General features: G+C 42.5%; 1 protein-coding gene across 1 annotated transcript in view; it reads left to right on the forward strand.

The window, feature by feature from the left end:
* The window catches only part of DSCAML1 (DS cell adhesion molecule like 1), a 515,992-nt gene that overhangs the window by 353,534 nt on the left and 136,072 nt on the right, over positions 1–26,386 (forward strand). Inside the window, 1 exon segment of the mRNA XM_036742507.1 lies at positions 14,752–14,898. Within this exon segment, the coding sequence (XP_036598402.1) occupies positions 14,752–14,898 (147 nt within the window).

Genomic DNA, 26,386 nt, shown 5'->3' on the forward strand with positions numbered 1-26,386 from the left:
GGCTGCATTAAAGGAGAAAGAGTTTCCAGAACAAGGGAGATAATAGTCCTTTTGTATTCTGGGATGGCCAGTCACACTAAGGGAGTACGATGAGCAGTTCTGAAGCTGCACTTTAAGATGGAATTGATAAGCTCAAAAGCATCCATAGGAGGCAGGCCACTATGATGGTGAAGGGCCACGAAATCATTCCATTTGTGGCTTATTTGAAGCAACTAGGGATCCCAGGTTTCCTGCCTGACTCATGGGCACATCATAACCATTCAGGGTGGAAGGTGCCACATCATTCAAAAGACAGAGTGCCAGCCCCTGACAGAAGCCACAGTAGAGAATCCCACAACTTGATGAGGCTATTAGCAAAAGGTCTGGATGTTTCAATTTGAGGAGGGAAGCAAAGATCAGAGCCAAGGCCCCCAGGCCCTTATTACCCAGAATGGATCTGCCTCTGTCTGCTCAGTCCTCACTGCCTCAAAACCTAAACTCCTAAGACACCTTAGGAAACCCCCTTTCCAAACTCCTCACCCACCAATCAATACCCAGATTTTAACCAAGGATGATATAAGAACAGGAACTATTACTATCTTTTTTTTTTTCCAGTCATGTCTGACTCTTTGTGACCCCATTTGGGATTTTCTTAGCAAAGATATTGGAGTGGTTTGCTATTTCCTTCTCCAGCTCATTTTACAGATGAGGAAACTGAGGCAAACAGGGTTAAGTGACTTGCCCAGGATCACACACCTAATAAGTATCTGAGGTCAAATTCGAACTCACGTCTTCCTGACCCCAGGCCTGGCCGCAATCTATTGCATCAGCTTATCACCCAACCATACAAGAAGTATGCTTCTTGGGAAAAAAAGGGAGTTGGGCTGAGTTGGGCTAGAAAGGGAGAAAGGGGAAGGAAGCCGCTACCTGCTGCCCATAATGCTCTGAGGCTTCTCCAACAAGCCTTTTAATTGTGATGACCTCAGGCCAGCTGTACTGTTTAACTCACTTTCCAGGCAGAGACCCAGGCAGCTAAGGAGAGCTTAATGCTAGGATTCAGTCAATGGAAGTAAATCCAAAGGTGATAATTTAAGCAGCTGAAAGGTGAGGAAGTTAATTGGGTACCAAATCCTTTTCTTGAAATGGATGGAGCTGGTGTTCTCTCCTCCTCTGTCTGGGTGGCTGAACACAGTGCCTCACCTCCACCAAAAAAATAGGAAAGAGAAGAAAGATGAACAGAAAGCAAATGGAAAGGGGAGAGAGAAACAGTCAAAGAAGCTGAATGTGGGGGAAGGAGCAAGGGAATATGAAGAGTAAAATCTAAAGACTCTGTCTTCATCTGCTTCTCATGTTCCTTAAGGAAGAGATGATCAAAAGAGCAAAAGAATGAATAAAAATGCCGGATTGGGAGCAGGCAGAGGGTCTCTGGCTTACAGATCTATGAATGCTGGGAATCTGATCTTGGGGAGCATGGATTCCAGTTTGGTTTTAAAAGCAAAGGGGACACAGGCCCATCTCCCTGTTTGTCCTCTGCTTGTGGTGCCCCAAACATTCCAGTTCATGGTTCTATCCTTTCTTAACCAACAGTACCATCGACTGAACCCCCACCTCAGTTGAGCCGTGGGTGTGGACTTTGGATGCTCACAAAGAAGCATGAAATCACTTCCTCTCTTTGATCCTCTTTTTACCACCTCTGAAGCATGATCTCTCAGAAATCTTCCAATTTTAGAGCTTTTGGGATGCCCAGTGGAAGAATAAATAGGGTAGGTACACTGAGCTAATGAGGGCAGACTAGATAATAGAAGCAAGAAAGCAGAGTATTGAAGGTGGGGAGGGTAGTAAGTGGGTAAAAGATGTGAAAGGGGCTTCCCAGCTGACTCTTCAGTAATATTTTGCCAGACAGCAGGACCAAGGTAGAGAGGACTAGAGAGGACATTTCAGGCAGAAGAAGTAGCTTAGGCAGAGACACAAATACAGGAAGGAATGAACCATGCCTTGGAGGACTGGGTTGAGACCAGATGGGCTGAAGTAGACTTCATGTTGGTGAGGAATTGGAGGTGAAATTGGTGAATGAAAGGAGGAAGCAGTAAGTTAGTTGAAGGGCCTTGAAGTCCAGCCTGAGGAAGAAATTAGCCTTAAGACTTTTGTCACATCTCCCAAGACTGTCTGACTGTTCTTCAATAGCAATTCAGCTGAATTCATCAAATGTTTACCTAGAAGGAACTGTGCTGAGCATACAAGGACAAAAACAAGAAATAATCCCTGCCCTCAAGAAGCCTACTTTCTACTGAGGGGAGGTGACACATGCATTGATAAGTAGAGACATGGGGAAAGGAGAATGGATGTTCTTAAGAGCAAAGTATTGATTCCCTATTCTCATTTCAACAAATGACACCCTACACTCCAACCAGACTAAACTATATGCCATTTCCCAAATCCAACCCAGGATCTTCTGCCTCCCTGCCTTTGCTCATACCATCCCTCTTTCCAGGTCTATTTCCATCTAACTCAGCCTGTTGAAAACCTACCCATCCTTCCAAAGCAACTTCCTTCATGAAGTCTTCTTTGATCTCCCTCCTTGGAAATGATGCATCCCTCCTCTGAACCCAAATAACACTTCGTACCCCTCTTATTTAATTATTATACTCTATTTTTATTCTATTTGTTTGAGAATATACATTATTTCAGCCACTAAACAATAGGGACCGTGTTTCATTTATCTTTGGCACCTGGCAAATGCCTTGCATATAAGTAGGAATTCAGTAAATATTGAGTAGTACAGCCCTGGGCATAGTACTAAGGGGAGATGGGCCTGTGTCCCCTCTGCTCTTAAAACCAGACTGGTATTCATGCTCCTCAAGATCAGATTCCCAGCATCCATAGATCTGTAAGCCAGAGACCCTCTGCCTGCTCCCAGTCCGGCACTTTTATTCATTCTTTTGCTCTTTCAATCATCTCTGCCTTAAGGAACATGAGAAGCAGATGAAGACAGAGTCTTTAGCATGAAGCAACCTCACGCGATGAAATTTCTATTAGCCATGAATTCAGCATCTTGGACTCATAGACCATAAGATATTAATGCTCAAAGAGGCTTTAGAGATCATGGAGTCCAAACCCCACCATTACCGATTTTATAGATAAGGAAGTCATGACTCACAGAGTTTGGGCCAAGCAATCATCCCAAGGCCACACAGCCAATTAGTAGCAGTGTTGTGGCTAGAAACCAGGTCTCCTAACTCCCAGCACAGTCAGGTTGCCTTAAGAGGCCAGAGAAGTCCCCTAATAGCATAGGTGCTGAGGAGCACACATTAATTTGAGTGTAGTTAGAGGTGTTGTTAGGCTCAAGTTAGATAATGGATGTAAAGTACTTTGAAAACCTAAAAGTGCTATATAGATATAAATTAGTGATGGTGGTGGTAGTGTCAGTCAGTAGTAGTGGGGGTGGTGGTGGTAGTAGTAGTAGTAGTAGTAGTAGTAGTAGTAGTAGTAGTAGTGCTGATAGTAGTAATAGTAGTGAAGATGGCAGTAGTGGTACTAGTAGGAGAAGTAGTAGTAGTGGTGGTGGTAGTAGTAGCAGTGGTGGTGTTAGTAGTAGTAGTGGTGGTGGTGGCGGTGGTAGTAGCCCACACCCTATTGATGACTTCATTTCCAGAGCCTTCTACTGCACTCCTGCTAAGTGAGCTCAAGCAGTATTTATAGAGCAGTATAGAAGTATGCTAGCAAGTATTTAACAACCAGTCTAGAGGGTCAGGGAAGGAGGGGAGTGCATACACATAAGCTTTTAAATTTAATCTGCATCATTAACACTTTCTTAGGTCTAGACAAGCAACAAAACAGCAAATCAAGCCCTAATTTGTAGCAATTGCCAATTTCTCAAATGTAAATGGTCATATTGAAAATTTAACAATGAAAAGCTAAGGTGGCCCCAATACACCCTTTAATCAAAGACTTCCCAAGGGAGGTGAGCTTCCATCGTAAGCTAACCAAATTCTGGCAGCGTTTTTCTCTAGGCAGTTATTCTGTTTCAGAAAAGTGTGCATGAACCCATTGTGTAGCAGAGTCTGCAAGGGAACAAGCCATTTTAAATTCGGAATCCTACCACATAGATGTCCCTGGCATTAAGTAACTCCAAAAAGATTGCAGACATATAAAACGAAGTACCATTCAGGTTTCAAAAGAATTGTTTGCTTTAGAATAGAAGACACTGAAGGAGCATAGACTTGAGAGCAAAATCGAATCTGAGAAATCATCCAGTCCAGAGATTCTTAATCTCATTTATGTCATGGAACCCTATGCCTATCCCTTTGGCCATTTGGTGGAGCCTATGGACCCCTTCTCAGAATAATGTTTTGAAATATATTAAACAAAATACATGGGGTTACAAAGGAGTCTAATTATGCTGAAATATAGTTCTCAAAATTTTACCCCTAAACATTTACAGATCCCTAGGTTAAGAACCTCTGATTCTAGTCTAATCCTCTCCTTTTATAGATAAAAAATATAGGCCCAGAGAGGTCAAAAAGCTTCTCCAAAGTGACACAGGGAATCCATATCAGAGCCAGAATTTGAATCCAGGTCCTATCAGCCCAATTTTGGTGCTGTAGAGGGAGTGTGACTTCTCCAATGCTTTCAAATAAAAGGATTCCATTTGCAAAAATTGTATTTCCAGCCAATTTTGCAGTAACATAAACAGAAACACACTTGCCTTTATAACCTCCAGACTGATTTCTCTTAACCTACAGGTCATGGCTGTGACAACTAGCTGTTAACATGGCCTTGTAAATAAGCACTAGAGATTTGCTAGCCAGGACTCTCCTAGAAGGCACTGGGAATAAAATAAAAGGCTGTTTGCTGTCATCACGAGTAACTTTTCCTGCTGAGCAGGAGACAATATAAAGATGGTGGGAATGTTGAGTGAGTTTGAAGGAACCCCCTACAATCCTCCAAAATGGGCCTTTCTAAAGTTTCCATACAACTCCACCCTCCAGTTTCTGGCACTCTCTGCCTGCCTCCTCTCCTTCATTCATTAGAGAAGCAGTGTGGCATCGTACAAAAAGAATCAGATTTGGAATCAGGTCTGCTGGGTTTTTAATCCTGGCTCCCACATTTACTGTCTGTCAAGCCATCTGACCTCTGTCACTTTCAGTTTTCTCATCTGTAAAATGAGGCTAGTAACTCAAGAGTGTCCCAAAAGTCTTAAGGCTATGTTAAGCTATTAAAGCTTTAATAGCCAACTCTACTTAGCACTACCCACCTCACAGGGTGTTTTGTAAACCTTAAAGCTTTCAAGTAACATGAATTGGTATTATTTGTCCACACACCACTAACTACTGCAACACTAAGTCCTCTCCTTCCCCCAAAACACTCCTGGCCGTCTTGGGGCAGAGCCAAGGGATTTAATCCTAAGACCTTCCTCAGTGGTTCCTCTGGTCCATTTTCCTGCCTGTAGGTCCTCTTGTGTGGTCTTGAACAGAGAGGTTTCTATCAATTATCTCCCTGTGGCTCTCCTGGGCCCCAGGGATTCTTCCAACCCCAGCTGTTTGACCTTTTAGAAAAAGGAAAGAAAACATGTTGTCAGGTCACTTAGCCTCTCCATTCAGTCCCCCACAGCTGTCATCCCTTGATTTCCCCCAATCTCCTTCATTTCCCAGGAGGCCAGGGTTGGAGGCGAGGAACTGTGGCATCAGGATAATGATAAAGGCAGAGTACAGACTAGGATGGAGACAGGGATCCAGTCCTCTGCTTTCCAGTTCAGACAGCGCCACTCTTGAGTTTTATGCCCTTTCCTTTACCTGTCCCCAGTTTACCTTAATTCTCTCTTCTCTCACCTTATTCCCGTCTCTCTGTGTGACCTTGGACAAATCACACTCCTTGGCCTGGAATCATTTCCACTTCTATAAAATGAGAGGCTTGCAAGAACTGCTTTATCCTGTCCCTTCCATTTCTAAGATTCCATGATCTCCTCAGATGCTAGGGACCTTGACAAACTGGAGCCCCTCTAGAGGATAGCAGAGGCCCCAGAACCATGCCACATGAAGAAAACTTGAAGGAATTAGGGAAGTTGAAACAGAGAGGAAAGAGGACTTTGGTTTGGATTTTGGTTATGCTATTTCAGACTCATGTGACCTTGAGAAAGCCATTTTACTTCCGTGAGCCTCAGTATTCTCATCTATAAAACGGGCATGATGATATATGTAATGCCCACTGTACAGAGTGGTTCTGAGGTCAAAATTATATGATTATAAGTGCTTTGCAAACTTTAAAGCAACATATAATGATGATTTGTCAGGGCATGGCATGGACAGGATTCTCACACCCTCCTGAACAAAGTTCCTTCCTAGGTCCCAGCATCATCTGAGCACATTCCTCCCTAGCTGTGCCTGAGCAGAGAGAAGACAGTGAGAATATAACGTGTCTTAGAAAGTCTCTCAGCTACTGATTATTATTGACTGAGGCCCCGGCTTTGTATGAGTTCCTGACCTCCCTTGGGTCTGCCCACGCCAAGGATGCACCTCCCCATGGTTATCATCACTCTCCCAGGGGTCAGAGCCTGCTCAGCTGTTCCTCCAGCCTACCTCACCCACTCCAGCTGATCTAGAAGGAATCAAGAAGGCAAATGAAGGGGCAGAGAGGGCAGAAGTAAGCCTGGAGATTAAATGATTAAGAGCAATTTAAAAGTAGAAGGGCAGCTCTGATAATGAGAGCTAATTGTACTGTCACATCTCCTCCCATTTATGCTTTCTTGAGAGGCAGCCATTACTGTCCCCAGATTATAGGAGGGCAACATGAGACACAGAAAGAGCCCAGCTCGCTCAGTGAACTAGTGGCCTTAGTCTCAGGGCCTGAGGAGGAAGTATGGCTCCCATGCCCAGCAAGGCAAGACTCTTCCCTTAGAGGAGAGAGCAAAATGCTTCGTTCTCTGCCCATTCCTAAAAGCTGGTTCTCTCTGGGACAGCAGAAGGAGTCCTGTAGGAGGCTCCCATTCAGGATCCCACATGGTTTTTGGTGGTGGAGGAAAAGGAGAAAGATCATAGCCATGGTGGGTCTGCATCCCAGTGGTCTCCTCAAGCCCCGCCTGGCCCTGATCAGATCTCTGCATCCCTCTGAGCTCTCTTTTCCCTCTCTGTATTGTGGGAGAGACTGCCTTGTCTTCCTCCCTTCTCCCCAGCAGGGCCTATCAATGGATTCTCATCAAACATGCAGAACTAATGTTGCACAAGTTCCCCCCCAGAGGAGATTAACATAATACCCCTGATTTCTCCTTCCCCTCCATCATATTGAGTATCTCCCTGACTCTCCACGCCTTTGTTTCAGGAGGAGCAATAGACTGTGTCTGAATATGTTACTGCAATTAACATGCACAGAAAAGGGGGGGGGAGGAGGGAGAAAACAAGAACAGTGAAGGATGTGAAACATCAGATCCAGCAGCTGCTTTTGTTGCTATAGAAACAACATCTCCCCCCCAACCGCCACACGCCCTCCTCCCCCCCACCCTACCAAGCGCCCCCCACTGAAAATTCCAGTCTGGCCAATAGGTTCTTCTGCTTGATTTGCTGGGAGCTAGGGGCTTCCTGAGGTCCTCCCATGCCAGAGCTGTGGGCACCTGTGGGCCGCTCTGTGTTTTTCTCCTGTTTCTCTCTTGGGAGCCTGGACATCCTCCCCAGTCCCCACCCCTCTTGGTGGCTCTGATTGGCACCACCCCCCTCCAACTGTTCTGCATTCTGCTCCCGGTTACGTAATAAATTATTCGGGTGCTTCTGCAGTGACTTTGGGATGTCACAGGAGGGGGACAAAACAGCACAGGCAGACTGGGGCTGGTGAAGATCCAGCCTCTCTCTCTCCACTCCTCCCTCCCCTGTTTCCTTGGGTCTGGCAGCATTAGGTCTCTCTCCCCCATCCCCCACCATTTCCCCCTCATTCCTGTTCCCTTCCTCCCTCCACCCACACCACAGAGTTTTGTGGTTAGATGCGTCTATGTGCATGTTTTGGAGGACTGGGGGAAATGGTATAATGTAGTCCAAAAGACCCCCTATTCTACAAGAAGCATTTCACCTGGTTCCCCTCACTGAGAATCTCTCTTACTTCTCCCTGGGGAAACATGTATTGCCCTCGGAGCATAATAATGATTAATAATAATAGTAATAGCGTTTATTTAGCACGTTAAGGTAAGCAAGGCTAGCTCATTTAGCCCTCACAACAACCCTGTGAGGTAGGTGATATTTTTGTCCTTATTTTATAGAGGGAGGCAGGGGTTAAGTGACTTGCCTAGGGTAACACAGCTAATAAGTGTCTGGGGGAGGATTTGAACTCTTTTCTTCCTGACTCTGAGTCCAATACTCTAACCACTGTGCCACCTAAATGAATTAAAAATAAATGTCTGCTCCCATAAACAGTGGGACTGGAAGACCCAAAGGGTTAAGTTCAGTAGGGAATGAGCACAGCATCTGGTCCATTTTGTCCCAAGCTATGGAATTAGGGAGAACTTATGTCTGGGACTGGGGAACTTGTCTTCCTTTAGGAAGAAGGACATATGACCCATCATCCTAATGAGATGAGAAGCCATATACCTATGTCAGTGATTGAAGGGGGTCAAGGCTGCTCCCTCGCCACACCCAATCAAATATCTGTACCACCAAAGAGGCCTGGGAAGCCACAATGAGTCAATCATCCCATTTGGCGAAGCATTTGCCCACTAATTTTGTATTTTAAAAGACACATTCTTAGCCAGAGAAGGAATGCATGGGATACCACGTTCTAAGAATGCCAGTGATAAAGCTAGAGAGCATCCAGGGGAAGGCAACCAGAATACCGAAGAGCCTGAATATTGTGTCACATGAGAATTAGCTGAAGGAACAAGGGATGCTTGTCCTGAAGAAGAGAAGAGTCAGAGGGGAGATGAAAGCTGCCTTCAACTTTACAAAGGACTGTTTTATGGAAGAGGGATTGGAATTGTTCTTCCTGGCTCCAGAAGTCATAATGAGAGGCAATGGCTGGAAGTTGCAAAGAGCTAGGTTAGATTGAATGTAAGGAAAACCTTGATAACACTTAGAGCTGCCTAAAAGTGGAAGGAGCACCCTCAGGGGTTAGTGGGTACTTCCCCCCTCCACCTTCTAAGCCACCAACTGGAGGCCTTCAAGCATCTGTTGGGGAATGTTATAGAGGGCATTCTTCTTAATACGGGATCCATAGATCAACAAGCGGGCATTGTACATGCTTTGTTCTAGGTACCACCTTCTGAATAGATTTGGAGACAGAGGACCTGTTGGTGTGGCATTGGGAGTACACAGGAGAAAGGAAAGGGTGCTAGAAGAGAGGGAAAGAAAAGAAAAAGGAGAGGACGAGGCCTCCCCAGGAACACAGGAGCTGCTATAAAGTATTTGAAAAGCTATCATATGGAAGAGGGGTCAGATCTATTCCATTTGACACCACAGGACAGAACCTGGAGCAATGGGTAGAAACAATCAGAAATCAAATTTAGGCTCAATATTAGGAATAACTTCCTAATAATTTGAGCTGCACACAAATGGAACAGATTACCTTGGGAGAGAATACAGCACTGGAGGTGTTCACCAATTACAGTATGACCACTTGTTGAGTCATGAGTTGGACTCAATGATTATGGAGGTCCTGTCCGACTCAGAAATTCTTTATTTTATGATACACACTCCCCCTTTTGTTGTAAGGTATTGGCAAGAGTCCTGGATTTGGAGCCCAAAGTCCTGAATTCAAATCTCTGCTCTGCTGGTAAGTTCCTAGATGACTTTGGATTCAGTTTGAATGAGAAGGCTACACTAGAGGAGCTCTGAATGCCTTCCTAGTTCTAAACCCTGTGATCCTATCATCCCTCCCTCTCCACTTTCTGGAGGAAACCATGTCTGCTTTTCAAGTAGAAAAAGCTGACTTTTTTAGTCAAGTAAATTTGGTCAAGTCTCACGACCTCTATGGACCTCAATTTTCTCATCTGGAAAATGAGCATAATGACCCTTGCCCAGACAACCCCAGGGACTTATTATGAGGATCAAATGAATTAACAGACATGAAAGCACTCTGTAGTATAAAAAGTGAACTACAACTGCAAGGAATTGTTTTTAGAGTGGGGAGCAGAGATGACCTGGTAGCTCTGCAGTAATGCTGGACTGGGAAGGAAGGAGAGGATACCGTAAAAGTATGAGGAAAGGGGAGAGGAATGAACACCATCCCTAAATCAGAAAGTTAAGACTACCCTGGAAAGTAATGTGACATCAGCCTTTACACTTACTCAGGAGGCATCAAAAAGGAGAGGAAAAGAACCAGTCTGTTCTCCCCTATAACTCTTGCCTGGTACCTGGAATTGAATGGACTTGTTCCAGCTAGAACATCATGCAAGACAGACAGCACTTCATAGTGGATAGAACAGAATCAGGAAGACCTGAGTTCAAATTGCAACACAGCTGGGTGACATTGCACAAGCCTCTTAATCTCTTTAAGACTCAGTTTCCTCATCTGTAAAATGAGGATATTGGACTCAATGACCTTAAAAGGCCCTTCTAGCTCTAACTATGGTCCTGTGATCCTACAGTGAAAAAAGACTGGTGTGGAATACTGAAGGTTCAGAGGGGAAACCAAGGTGAATGAGTAGGGAAACACTTGCCGCTAGAGGAAGAATATGGGAATAGGGAGCATAAGGGAATCATCTTCTCTGTCAGCCCCTAAAAGTAAAAGCATCTTAACAAGATCATATAACCTCAGGGTCATAAGGTATTTCAGAAGCAATCTATTTCAGGGTCTTATCGCCTCCTGTCTGGATGATTGAAAAAGTGCTCTTAATTGATTCTCCTGCCACAAGTCCCCCCTCTCTCCAATCCATCCTCCACACCCCTGCCAAAGGGATTTCCTTTTTAGAATCTGATTATGTCACTCCCTACTCATTTACCTCTAGGATCAAATACAGACTCCTCTGTTTACTTCTTGGAGCCATTTACAATCTGGCTCCAACTCACCTTTCCAGGCTTATGGGAAAGCACTCCCTTTTATGGATTCTATGGTTCAGCCAAAACGACCACCTTGTTATTTCTCATACATGGCCTTCCATCTCCCATCTTCATGTCTTTGCAAAGACTGCCCCCCATGAATCGAATGCCCTGTCACCTCATTTCCACTTCTTAGAATCTCTAGTTTTCTTCAAACACATCTCAAAGACCACCATCTACACAAATCCCTTCCTGATGCCCTCAGATGCTAGTGCCTTCCCTCCCCCCACACTCCTTTCCTAAGTAACTTTGGATATATTTCGTGTATGTGTGCATATATAGGGTTAAGGACTGAACCTGTGATTTCACTGATATAAGAAGTAATACCTGAAAGAGGAACCCTCCTCTACCAAAGTAGCTTGTCACCTTCCCTGTAATGTATAGTCTTAGAAAGTTGCCTAGTGTTGTGGTATATGAATGCAATGGAATACTTATGTGCTATAAGAAATGATGAACAGGTGGACTTCAGAAAAAACCTGGAAAGACTTATATGAACTGATGCTGAGTGAAATGAGCAGAACCAAGAAAACATTGTACACAGTAGCAGCCACAGTGTGCAATGACTGACTTTGATAGACTTAGCCCTTCTCAGCAATGCAAGGACCTAAAACAATTCCAAAGGACTCATGATGGAAAATGCCACCCACATCCAGAGAAAGAACTATGGAGTCTGAATGCAGAGCGAGGCATACTCTTCTCTTTTTTTGTTTTGTTTTTTTCTTTCTTTCTCATGGTTCCTCCCATTCATTATAATTCTTCTATACAACATGATTAATGTGAAAATATGTTTAATAAGAATGTATATGCAAAGCCTATATCAGATTGCATGCCATCTGGGGGGCGGGGCAGGAATTTAAAACCTACGGAAGTTAATGTTGAAAATTTAAAATAAATAAATTAACTTATAAAACTTATTTAACTTATAAAACTTATTAACTTATAAAAAATTGCCAGAACTAAAGTTAGATGTCTTGTCCAGGGTCATACAGTGAGTATGTGTCCAAGGCAGGACTTCTAGGCTTGAGGCCAGCTCTCTATCTCTCTCCTATACCATGCTGTCTGTCCCATGTGTGCATCTTTATGCATACCTTGTTTCTCCCAATAGAGTGTAAGCTCTTTGAGGCAGGCACAATTTCATGTTGTCTTTGACTCCCTAGAACCTAACCCACTGTTTGGCACATAGTAGAAGCCTAATAACCATTTGTTGATTGATAGGTAGATTGAGAGTCCAAATCATACCTGAATAAGAATCTTCTCTAAAGTATCCAGAACAAGGCAAGATGCAGTCTTCAAATGAATCCTCAAGAGAGGAGGGATCCATTTTCTCCCAAGTCTAACTCACTTCTGAATAGCACTGAGCATTATGAATTTTTTCCCTTATGTATTGCCAAACTTACATTCAGTGCCTTCAGGGACCAATGAACACAAATCTAAGAGTTCTTCTACATGTTGTTGTTCAGTCCTTTTCAGTCATGTCCAACTGGAGTTTTCTTGGCAAATTTACTAGAGTGATTTGCCATTTACTTCTCCAGCTTATTTTACAGATGAAGAAACTGAGGCAGAGTGAAGTGACTTGCCCAGGGTCACATAGATAGTAAGTGTCTGAAGCTGGATTTGAACTCAGGAAGATGATTCTTCCCAACTCCAGGCCCGGTGTCCTATGCGCTGCGTCTTCCACATGACAGGCCTTCAAATACTTGAAGACGTGATTCATGTCTACCCTTATTCTTTTCTCCTCCACATTAAGCATCATTTCCTCCAATCATATCATAAACAGCTAGGTGGAACAGTGGATAGAGCACTGGGCCTGGAGTCAGGAAGACCTGAGTTCAGATCCAGCATTAGACACTTACTAGCTGTGTGACCCTGGGTAAGTCACTTAACCTCTGTCTACCTCAGTTTCCTTATCTGTAAAGTGGGGATAATAGCACCCGTCTCCCACGGTTGTTGTGAAAATCAAGTAAGATATTAGTTGTAAAAATAGCACTATGCCTGGCACATAGTAGGCACTTTGTAAGTGCTTATTTCCTTCTTCCTTCCTAAATATTTTAGTTATGAAATTCATTGTTTGAACCCAAGGGGAGGACTTTGGTTTTTGTTGTTTGTTGTTGTTTTTAATTTCACCTGATTAGAGTCAGCCTAATGATCTAGTCTAGGAGTTAGCAAACTACAAGTGGAGAATGAAATCCTCCCCCAGTCCTTTTTATATGTCGCCCCCCCCCAGCTAGAAGTGATTTTTTTTACATTTTTAAATACAATAAAGCTTTATTTTAAAATGTGACAACCCTTCTTAGCTCTCCAGGGACTGTACAAAGCTGCTTTTCTGGTGTTCTAGCCTATAGAGATCAGTTTGGATCTTGACTGTCCTACAAATTATCACATCTCCTTCCCAGTTTTATGTCTACTGCAAAGTTGATAAGCTTGCCTTCTATGCTTTTATCCAAGCCATTGATAAAAATGTTAAAACAGACAAAAAACAGAGTCAAGAACAGATTCATGGGGGACTCCACTAGTCAAAGTTGATATTGAACCGTTAATGAGTATCTTCTTAGGAGACTCTGGTCACAGAAATCAATAAGATTTAGAACTTGAAAGAACCTTAGAGACCATCGAATCTAAACTGCCTAATTTTATGGATGAGGAAACAGAGTTCAGGAAAGGTTAAATGACCTGTCCAGGGTTACAAAGCTAATAAATGGCAGGATTTGAACTCAGGTCTTTCTGACTCCATTGCCAAAAAGTCTATCCGATATGCCACCTAGATGCCAACAGATGGTATAGATCTGTGCTCTTGAACTTACTCATGGTAACCGTCACTGAGTAGGCTTGAATCACCAGCCTTAGCACCTTAACGTGCTAAGTGATCATGCCACAGACACGGCCTATGGGATAGAACAGATCATATTTCTCTAAGATCTGACATTGTAAGAGGCCTTTGAGATAATCTAGTTCATCTTACTTGTTTTCCAGGAGAAGAAACCTAAGTTCTCAAGAGGTTAGGTAACTTGCCCAAAGCAAAGGTCTGACCATGTCTCTCAAGAGGCTCCCAGGGCTCCCTCTTGACTTTAGAATGAGATACTCACAGTCTGGCTCTGACTTCTACCTTTCTAGGCTCATGACACATGATTCCCTCCCAAATACTCTACTCCAAAGTGGCCCATTTGTTGTTTTCTGTGCAACACAATTCAACCTCTATGTCCAGGCTTTTTCACTGCTTTTTCCTATGCCTGGAATACACTTCTTACTTACTGCTACCTCTTAGAATATATAACTTTCTTCAAGGATGACCTCAATTCACATATCCTATCTGAAGCCTTTCTTAATCTCCTCACTTGTTAGTGTCCCCCCCACCCACATTATTTTATATTTACTCTGTATCTTTCCATGTATATGTTGTTTCTGCCCAATAGAAGATAAGTTCCTTGAAGACAGAGACTATTTTTTGGTTTTTTTCTTCATATACTCAATGCTTAGACCAGTGCCTGGCATATATTAAGAACTTAATAAGTCTTTTTTGAATGGGATAGATCAATGGATGGGTAGGTGGATGGATGGATGGATGGATGAATAAATGGATGGATAGAGAGTGTTTGACTACAATTCTTCGTGTTGTCTATGTGCATGACTAAAATTTTCATTCACCTGGGACACTCCCCTATAACAAATTTACTCCTATGCTCTTATTTCGTGGGTAACCCCTACCCAAGGTGGCAGCCCTAGCCAATCAACTAATAAGCTATTTCTCTCTTCTTTGTGTCTCCAGAAAATAGGTTTTTTATTACTTTCCATGGTGGGCTGTACATCTCAGATGTGCAGAAGGAGGACGCCCTGTCTACATATCGCTGCATCACCAAACACAAGTACAGTGGTGAGACCCGCCAAAGTAATGGGGCCCGACTCTCTGTGTCAGGTAGGCAGTGGGCCCTCACAAGGCCAGAGTGGGGATGGGAATGTGTCAAGATCAAAAGTGGGGGATAAAAAAAAAGAATTTCCCTTGCAAAGTCCAGGAGTCATTGTCAGCACCATGGATAAGAATACCCATGACATATGCAAAGGGCTCTGAATGGGGAGCAGAAGAATTGGAATGCAGAGGTTCAATTTTAAATGTGCTTTCAGTATTGGAAAATAGCATATAAGCATGAAATTTCAAGATACTCACGAAGCCGCTTATTTGTAGGTTCAGATTCATGAGATATAATCTAGTCCTAATATAATCTGTACCCCTAAAAGGAGAACCCTGAGAGAGAGACAGAAACAGAGACAGAGATGGACAGACAGAGACAGAGGCAGAGAGACAGACAGAGGCAGACACACAGAGAGAGAATAAATATACAATAAGGACCTCCTTCTGAGTCCTACTGGGATGCCCCATCACGAAATTGAGGTGACACTGCCTTCCTCAATGCTATGCAAAGGGATGAAAAGCTCTGCCAGCTTTTGCCATAAGAGATAATAAAGTATTGTATACAATGTGGCACAAATTTAGAATTTGGAGTCAGGAGCACTGGGTTCACTTTTCAGGTCTGGTGATCACTAGTTTTGTGACAATTAATGAAGTCATTTTAGTTTTCCAAACCTCAGTAAGGTTCATTTGTAAGATAGGGAAAACGTTGAGACCACCTACAATCTAATTCTTGCTCCTACCTGTTGTGAGAAAGTGATATATAAATATTAAATCATTATACAAATGAGTTAATATTTCATTATTATTATCAAGTTTAGAATATAGTACAGTCTGTACAGAGTATAAACTCTGCATCTGCCCTCTCAGGACAAACTAGGTAAATTCAAAGAGACTCTTTACTAGAATGATGACTACTGGGTGTTGAATATTTTTGGCTATATCAAATCATGAAGTAATTTCTACTAAAGGTGTGGGGGGGTTACAACCTGTGCCGATGGAGGGAGTATCCCTGCAGGTGAAATCACAAATCTTCTGAAGCATTAAAACAAAGTACTAAGTATAATTATGCAAGATCCCACATAAAAGTATTTACTGTGATTTTTAAAAAACATTTCTTTCCATCCAAATGAATGGACATTTTTGTCATCTCCATCTTTACCACTTCCCTTGTTCTTTAGAACTGGTATAAGCCATATAAAAGCCACATCTGGTGGGGATGGGTGGGTAGAATAATAACTGAGACTTATGTGGATCATGGAAGTTGGCAAGTTTTACAAATACTATCTCATTTCAGCAGCAAATATTCTTACCAATATATTGACCATGTTCAAGTTGTTTAACCTCTCAAGGTTCTAGGCAATTCCCTAGGCAGCAGAGTGGATAGAGCATTGAACCTGGAATCAGGAAGACCTAAGTCACTTAAACATGCTCTCAGTCTCAGTTTTCATCATCTGTGAAATGGGTGTGATAATAATAGCATCTGTCTCCCAGGGTTTTGTGAGGATAAAATGAGATAATTGTTGTAAAGCACTTTGCCAGCCTGAAAGTGCTATATGGATACTAGCGATGATGATGACGATGATGATGATGCAGAGAAGGTTACGACTTTCACTGATAGGAGAAATTTCCTTATCCAGGAATTCCGTTATGTGTGAAATCATAGGTCCAGTCCCTAGAGTTATGTCACATACCTTCATGGAGTGATGGGGAGTAAAACAGCAAATATAGTTAGAAAGATCGTTTCCAAAAAGGCTTCCCAGAAGAGTGAGCGTTAAAGGGAGATTTTGAAGAAGGCCTCAGTTTCCTCCCATCTTAACTTCCTGCAGAAAGCTTTGGTACATTCCTCACTCTTATAAAAGGTCCACAGAAGAAACATTGATTTTCATTCATTCATTCTATTCTACTGGCATTCATTAAGTGCTTACTCTAAATGGCTCTGGGCTAGATACTGGAGATAGAAAGCCAAAAACAAAAATGAAAATGAAAACATCCACTGCCATCCAGGAGCTTACATTCTACTGGACAGAAAGCCATTTGAGAATCATATCTGTATTTTTTACTAAGCCATGGTTGAAAATATTTTCTCTTTGCTTCCTGTCGTCCCTCGGATGAGGATCCCCTGGGGAATACAACAGGATGTAGGACAAAGAGCTCTGCACCAACAGCCTTTTTGTTCTGGGCCTGCCATGCACATGTTGGCTGCATAACCTGGCTCTAACTCTCCCTGTCTGTGAGAGGAGAGAGCTGGACTAGAAAACCTCTAGGGTTCCATCTAATGCTGACATTCTAAGCAGTGTACTGGAACTGGAGCCAGGAAGACCTGAATTTGGATCCTTCCCCAGACACATTAGCAATGTGACCCCTAGGCAAGTCACTTAGTCTCTATCTCCTTCCCAGCTATAAAATGGGATTAATGAAAGTGCCCACCTCTCAGGGTGGTTGAGAATGAGATAATATTTATAAAGTGCTTAGCACAGTGCCTGACATATACAGTAGGGATTTAATAAATGTTTATTTCCTTCCTTTCTTCTTTCCTTCCTCAGCCTGTTTTCCTTAGCTATAAAATGGGAATTTTATTATACAAATATACACTGTAATAATAGTACCTATCTCCCAGGGTTGCTGTGAGGATCAGATTGGATATTATGTATGGAGGGCTTTGCCAACCTAAATGCTAGCCCTATGAAGGACCGTCCATTTGAATCTCATCTCCAGTTGGTAGAAGCATGACTTCCTGAGCTTCTTTCTAATCTGCAGAGTCAGTTTAGACAGAGGATGGGTGAAGGAGCAGCAAGACCTGGAAGCAAAGTGCTGCCATTGCCAAAAGAGCACAGGTAGCACCAAGGGGATAGGGGCTTGATGCAGGGGTTGAGAAACGAGCATGCTCCCAGGCAGCCTCGAGAGAGGCCCAAAATGGGCCATGTGATCACTGAGCCCGCATCTAGGTGCCACCACATTCCAGAAGTATGTGGACAAGCAAGAGTGTTTCCAGAGGAGAAGGAGGAGGAAGAGGAAGATCTCAAAACCACAAGAGCTTTGATTGAAGAAACAAGGAATTGGAGAAGAGAAGATGTCAGTACTGGGAGGAGGTGGACATGATAGCTGTCCTCAAGTATTTGAAGGGCTGTCAAGTGGCAGAGGGATTTGATTTGCCTGTTTAGCCTCAGAGGGCAGAATAAGGAGCAACAGGAGGAAATGACAGTGAGGCAGATGTAGGCTTCATTTAAGGGGAAATTCCCTAACAATTAGAATTTTTCAATGGTGGAATGGACCGTCTCAGAAGGTAGTGAGCTCCCCATCCCTGAAATTCTTCAAGCAAAGGTTAAATGAATATTTGTTGAGATTAATAACACAGGGGTGGGGAACCTATAGCCTGGAGGCCACATGTGGGCCTCTAGGTCCTCAAGTTCAGTCCTTTGACTGAATCCAAACCTCACAGAACAAATCCCCCTAATAAAAAGATTTGTTTTGTAACACTGGACTCAGTCAAAAGGCCACACCCAAGGACCTAGAAGGCCACATGTGGCCTCAAGGCCACAGGTTCCCTCCCCCTGGTAGGGAATTCCTTATTCACCTGTGAGTTGTATCTCTGAGGTCCTTTCTGACTTTTAGTTATGTGACAAGCTCCCCTTACCATGAGCATCTTCCTTGGGTCTATAATCCTATTGTTAAGTGTTACCTGAGAGCTTCACTACAAAACTGTAAATGTTGCTTAATGGTATTTTGTATCATATTTGCTTGTCACTCACATAACATAGAAGTAAGCCTTTCAGGTCCCATTGGGTCAGGTATGATGAACCCCACTAGGATAAACCCCTTGGCAGGACCCTTCCTTGGGCCACCTGGCCTTTATACATTTGGAGTAGGAGGGGTTACCTAGAGCCTTTGTCCCAGGGAAGATACTTTCTTCTCCCCCTTCACTATTGTATGAGATGGTGATGGAGGGCTATTAATAATAATAATAGCTAATAATAACAATAATAATAATAATAGCATTTCAATAGTTCTTTAATGTTTGCAAAGCACTTTACAAATGTTATCTCATTTGGTTCTCACAATCAGCCTTTCAAGTAGGTACCATCTTTATCCTCATTTTACAGATGAAGAAAATGAGGCTGAGACGTTAAATGACTTGCCCAATCAATCACACAGATAACAAGTAACTGAAGTGGTATTTAAGTCAGGTCTTCCTGGTGCCAAGCCCCATCTTCTGTCTACTGTACCATCTACTTGGACTCTAAGGGAACCAATAACTTGGGATGAAAGATGAGAAGGGAATATATAGGTAACACAGGGACTCTGGTCTGATATATTGTAACAGGCTGATTTGTAAGTTTTCTCTCCAGGCAAAGATGCCACTATTACTAGGGCAGAGTTAGCCCACTCCTGAGTGGGTGCTCACTGACTGCCCACACTCCCTTGTACCTGAACCAAGCTGCTCTCACATTCCAATGACTCTCACTCTGTCTCAGGCTTAGCCATCCAAAGCTCCTATGCTTTGGGCTCCAAGTTAGCTATGTTGACATCTTCTGAGGCTTAATTTTTTATTTGTGGAGCCCTAGCCAGCATGGATACACCTGCTAGGAGTGGGAAATGGGCAGAGTACTTTCCTTCCTGGGCAACAACAGATTGGATGGGAGATGTAGCAGTGGCCTGAGTCCTCAGAATCCCTAGAAATCCACTCTCATGGGGTATAAAGAAGGAACCTCAAGAGAAGCAAGAAAAAAGTGTCTCAGATCCATGGATAGGAGAAAAACTCTTGATTGAAAGAAAGAGGGTTACAGAAGGTAAAATGGAAAATTTTGATTACATAACATTAAAAATTTTGTGCAAAAAACCCCAATACAGCTAAAATTAGAATAGAAGCAGACAAATGGAAAAATCTTTGCAGTAAGTTTCTCTTATAATTCTAAGATATTTAAGGAATGGATTCAAATTTGTAAGAATATGAACAATTTCCCAATTGATAAACGGCTAAAGAATATAAACAGGCAGTTCTTAAAGGAAGAAATCCAAGCTATCAATAGCCATATAGAAAAAAGCTCCAAAAAAAGCTCCAAATCGCTAATAATTATAAAATTACCAATTAAAACAACTCTGAAATTCTACTCACACCCATCAAATGGATAAATTTGGCAAAAAAGAAAGGAAAATTACAAATGTTGGAAGGGCTATGGGAAAAACAGGTATCTTATTAATGCACTGTTGGTTGAGCTGTGAACTGATCCAAACATTTTGGAAAGCAATTTGGAACTATGCCCAAAAGTTATTAAACTGTGCATACCCTTTGACCCAGTAATACCATTCCTAAGTCTATACCACGAAGTCGTAGCGTGTGTAGTGGCCACACCCCGGTAAGGCATAGAGACAGGCTAAATCAGGTTGAGGGTAGATGACAGGTTTTAAACCCATCAATGAGTTAGGAGGATGCCTATCCCAAGCATGTGAAGATCTCCTCCCAAGGAATGGGCAGATGAGAACGATTTGTTTTAACAGCCATGAAGGTGGCTGAAGTAGGCACTGTAGAGCACTTAGAATTTGGTCAGACATCGAAGACACCAAGATCATCCAATGCATCCCAGGCTATTGCCATGATTTTTGTCTTCCCACTAGACTTCAGTGATTCTGGAAGAGAGAATGGGGCTGATGATTTGTGCAACTCTGTCTCACTTAAATGCAATTTATGTGTAAATCAAGACATCACTCATTTGTGATGTCATTGGTCTTCAAAAAACAAAGGAAGAACAACAACAACCCCCAAAGAGATAAAAGAAGGAAGAAAAAGACCCATATGTACAAAAATATTTGTAGCAGCTCTCTTTGTGGTAGCAAAGAATTGGAAACTGAGGAGGTGCCCATCAATTGGGGAATGACTGAACAAGCTATAGTATATTAATGTGATGGAATACAATTGCACCATAAGAAATGATAAAGGGAATGGTTTCAGAGAAAACAGGGAAAATTTGTATGAACTGATGCAAAGTGAATTGAGAAGAACTAAGAGAACAATTTTCATACAATAACAACATTATAAAGACAACCATCTTTGAAAATCTTAGGACCTTTCGTCCACAGAATGGCCAGCCATGATTCCAGAGGACTCATGATGAAACAGGCCACCTAGCTCCTGACAGAAACATGATAGAGGGCAGCTTGGGACTTATAAAAAAGACCTGGCAAATATAGTAATTTATTTTTCTTGAATATACATGTTTGTAACAAAGGATTTTGTTTTTCTTGCTTTCTCAGTGGGGTGGGGAGAAGAGTGGGAGAAAGAGGTTTGAGAAAATTGTTGAAAAAAAGGAACCTCAGATTTATAGCATCTCTTTTTGTAGTGGCAGAGGATTAGAAACTAAAAGGGTACCCTAAGTTTGGGAATGGCTAAGCCAAGTATAATATATGAATGTAATGGAATATTATTGTGTCTTAAGAAACTATGAAAAGGATAGTTTCAGAGAAACCTGGGAAGATTCATATGAACTGATGCATAATGAAGTGAGCAGAACCAGAACGATTCATATAATAACAACAATGTTACAAAGACTAGACAACATTGTAAACAACTTTGGAAGACTTAAGAACTCTGCTCAACAACAATGAACAACCATGATTCTAGAGAACTAATGATGAAACATGTTACTCTTCTGACTGACAGGTGATAGATACAAGATGCAAAATGCTTCTTGCAGATGTAGAATGAAATGTACACTTTAAGGCATGGACAATGCAAGAATTTTAATTAACTATGCATGTTCATTACAAGGGTTTTTTCTTTCCTTTTCCATTAGAGGTTGAGAGGAAAAAAATCAATACCTACTCGTTGAAAATTTAAATTTAACTTTTATAAAAAGAGGGCAAGGCCAGCACTCCAGACCCAAAAGATCTGTAGCTAGAAGGAATCCTAGAGGCCACCTAGGCTAACCCCTTCATTTTATAGCTAGGGAAACTGAGTCTCAGGCAAGTTAAATGACTTGCCCAGTATTACACAAGTAGCAAGAGGCAGAATCAGGATTAGACCCTTTGTTCTCCAACCCCTGAGTCAGTGTTCTTTCCCCCATACCACACCGTCTCCTATCCAAGGTTTTCTCTGCTTCTTTGTAAGCATAGAGCTCTGCACTCCCAAGCTAGCATGACAGTTGTTAGTCTCCCTCTCCTGCTACCACTAATCTTTCTCTGACCTTCAGAGTCTTCCACTTCTCTCAGACTCCCCTGAATCATCCACACAAGCCCCTGCTTTTTCTTTGTTAACCTGAAACAAAAGCTGGATTTTTTTATTTTGACTTTGGTGTTGTTTTTTTTAAAAAAAACAAAACTTTTGTTAATAACTAAGGAAATGAGAAAATAAAATTACATAATAGTATAATTCAGCAAGCATTCATTAAGCACCTGAAGCATGCAGAGCTCTATGCTAGATGCTAGGGAAGTTGCACGTTCTAGATATGCTATAGTCTCTGCCCTCAGGCAGCTTACATTCTAGTTGGACAATATAACACCACCACATTTTAAAGTTTGCTATAAGAAGAAATGTTATATGGTTGCTATAATTAACAGCCTCAGGTTACCATCCCCTCTGTTGCTACCAGTCCCTTCCCTTTCTTTTCTTGCACATTCCACCTAATCCCAGCCCCAGGAACATGACCCTCTAAAACTACATGGGGTTTTTTTTGTTTGTTTTTGGTGAAAACATGGGATATACTGGTACTCTAAGCTATGCTTTTCACCAACATAGGGAAGGGTCAACCTTTCACATCAGCCATCATGAGGATCTTCTTTTCCCAGACCCACAGGTTCTACCCATCACCAACGCCCTACACAACATATGCATCCCTCTCAGAATGCCGCTAGCTCTTTCTTGGAGGTGGAGCCATCTGTCTCCCAACCCAGCTACTGGAGTTGTCAATGCCCCATCCCCTCTGGCTGTCATCATGTACACGTCGCAGCATTTTACTTCTGCTCTGGAGTAATGAAAGAGGTTTCTTTCCCTTGGAATTTAATTTCACGCCTGAGACTCAGTGATTAATTCCCTCCTCCCCCCATTCACCCCGCTTTCCAACCCTTCCTTGGCCATCTCAACAGTCCCTCTGCTTGTGAATTTTGCAGTGTGCCACTGAATTTGTCTATCTCCTATCAATTAAGCGTCACGCTGAGTAATTCTTCCAGGATATAGTATCCTACCAACTCTCTGTGGTCAGTGAGGAAAGAGGCCATGGAGTCTAAAGGGGAGGGTCCAGGGAAGAAAGTCTATAAAGGCGGGAGTATTGGATGCTCACCTAACCCTTTGGGGGGAGTGTGGAGAGAAGGAGGCATCAATCTTTTTTCTGAAACAACCAAGATGTTGTTCCAGGACACCAAAGGTAACAAGCATCCCTGAGAACATGCTTCCAACTTCTCCCAGCTGAACTAAATATGCCCCAGGTGCCACTATTCTTAGCCATAGCTCTGGTCATCTCCCCTTTCTGAGACACTCCATAAAACAGAAAGAATTTCTGTTCCTTCCTGAGAGGAAGCATGGTACAGCAGAAAAAGGAGTGGATCTGAACGTAGAAGTGTTGGGCTCATATCCTAGTTCTGCAAATTGGGGGACCATGGGTGAATCACTTCACCACTTTGAGCTTTACTTTCCACATCTGGCAAATGAAGATGTTGTATTAGATGACCTGGAGGTTATTAAATTAGATGTTCTATATAATAACCCATACTTATGAATATGTATATATATTCACTTCCCTTCCCTGTCCTTCCCATCCCTTCCCTTCCCTGTCTTTTCTTTCCCTGTCCTTCCCTTCTCTTCCCTGTCCCATCCCTGTCCTTCCCATCTCATCCTTCTCTCTCTCTCTCTCTCTCTCTCTCTCTCTCTCTCTCTCTCTCTCTCTCTCTCTCTTTCCATATATATATATATACACACACACATATATACATATATATACATATATAATATATGTATATATACATATACAATATATATACATACATACACACACATATATGGCCTCCGTTGTTATTTAGTTATTTTTCAATTGTGCCCAATTTTTCATGACCCCGTTTGGAGTTTTATTGGCAAAGATACTAGAGTGGTTTATCATTTCCTCCTCCAGTTCATTTTCCAGATGAGAAAACTGAGGCAAACAGGTATAAATGGCTTTCCCAGGGTCACACAGCTATTAAATGTCTGAAGCCGGATTCGAACTTAGGAAGATGAATCCTCCTAACTCCAGACCTGGTGCTCTATCCCTGCGCCACCTAGTTGCCCTTGATGTGGCCTCTGCCAGCTCTAAATTTATGATCTATGATCTTTAAGGTCCTTTACAGTGCCAGACTCTAAGATCCCTTTCCATTGAGGATGAATGAGAAGTAACAGTAAGCAGTAGTAACACAGAGCCTGCTATACAATTATTCATTGGTGACCAGAATTTAATAAAAGGTAGGTCCATCTTGGATGTTACCCATGAGGAATCAATTACTCAAGTACCCAGAGGACTTCATAAAACAATGATCCTAGCTACAAGGCTATGTCATGGCATGGATCTGAAGAAACCCACCCATGTCAGGATGCCTTCCCTTAACTATCAGTCTTGAAAATAGTTATTCACCTGCCTATGCTGGATGAGTCACAATCTATGGTCAGCAAGTGGCGAAAATGTGTTTGTCTTGCTCTCTAGTTCCTTCCTGTGTGGAGAGCGCATTGATGATCAGAGTAATGGAAAGAACATTACAGAAAAATTTAGGGTAACAGGAAGGACTCCGCTGATAACTAACTGCCTGAAATGGTATGGGCTACTTTTCCCTCTGAGCCTCAGATTACTCACATGTAAATTAAAGATGTTGGATGTGACCGTCTCTAAGATCTATTCCAGCACTAAAATTCTAAAGTTCTAAGGCGGGTAATTTCATCCCCTCTAAAGACAAATCAGTCCACCATCCACCCAGCCACCTTGATGGGGCACCTTCTATAGGCGGTTTCTACTCTTGGCTGAGGAGGAGGGGATACCAAGGAAGGAAGAGATCTAACCTCTGGACTGGGAAAGTTTCCAGGATGATGGAGTTAAGACCTATACCCAGGAAGAATAAGTCACACATATGTAGCAATTTTTTGGTTTACAGAATGTTTTCCTCAAAGCCCTGTAAGATAGACAATATAGGTATGCTTATGCCCATTTTACAGATGAGGAAATTGAAGAACAGAGAGTTGAAGTGACATGCCCATTTGTCACAGTTGATGACCCTCAGAGCCTGGTATAGGGCATCCACAAAGAAGTCTATAAACAAGGGAAAATTAATGAAATCTGTTCTCCATTATCTGCAATGATGGAGGAAGAGAGCAGCTACTCAGATATTCCCCTAAATCCTTTGATTTGGGAGTGGGCAGACAGCATGGTATACTAGTGTCTAGGACACTGGGCTTGGAGTTAGGTGATACCGGTTAAAATGCCTCTGAGACTTACTAACATTTTATCCATTGTCAGATCGTTTAATACATCTAAACCTCAGTTTCCTCATCTGTAAGATGGCAATAATAATACCTGTAGTACCTACCTTGGGGAAGGTGAAGTTCAAAAGAAGCAATGTACTTTGCCTCCTTTGAAAGCCATGTCAGTGTCCCCTAGTGTGATGACCTGAGTGGATTTCCCATCTTCTGTATTCCTGATTCCATTTCACTAATGTCAAAGCAAAGAAGTAGCCTGCACATGTACTAGATAGGAGGAGAAGATTAGCCATGGTGACAAGACCATTGATCGTGGAAAACAAACACCTGGGGTATAGTCTCAGCTCCACTGCTTACTAATCAGGTGACGTTGGGTGAGTCCTATGCCTCTTTGAGCTTCATTTTCTTTCTCTATAAAATGGAATTCATAGAATCATAGATAGAGAACTGAAATGGCATCCACTTCAACCCCTTCATTTTATAAATGAAGAAATCATGTCAAGAACAGTAAGGTAAAGTGCCTTGCCCAGAGTCATACAGCTCATAAGTGTGGGATTTGAACCCAGAGCTCCCTGACTCCAGTTCCATTATCCTCTATGCTATGCTGTACTGCCTTTCATCCATCATAGTGTTAGTGGTGGAAGTGGGCTCAAAGTCCATAGAGTCCAACCCTGTTTCTAAGTCACAGACCCCCTCTATAATATACTGAACAACTCGTCACCCAGCCTCTATCTATAGATCTGCAGTAATGGGCACGTGTGGTGCTGGGAAGGGAAGAAGAACAATGGTTGGAACCAAAGCATAGCATTAATGGGAGGTGGGAGTGAGAAGGTCCTTACTGTTGCTACAACTCACATAGCACCATGGAGGTAGGAGATAGCAGCACACATGTATGCTTAATGACAGGTGGAAATCAGATCTGCTGAAAAGACCTTTAAACTGAGAGAAAGAAGACACAAGTTGGAGTCTGAGTCCCCTTGCTACTTATTAACCACGTATCCGTGGGCACATCCCACACCTCACAAAATCTTAGAACATGAAAGTTGGCCATCTAGTCCAACCCCTTCACAA

This window comes from Trichosurus vulpecula, chromosome 2 (assembly GCF_011100635.1).
Source record: "Trichosurus vulpecula isolate mTriVul1 chromosome 2, mTriVul1.pri, whole genome shotgun sequence".
Taxonomy (NCBI): domain Eukaryota; kingdom Metazoa; phylum Chordata; class Mammalia; order Diprotodontia; family Phalangeridae; genus Trichosurus; species Trichosurus vulpecula.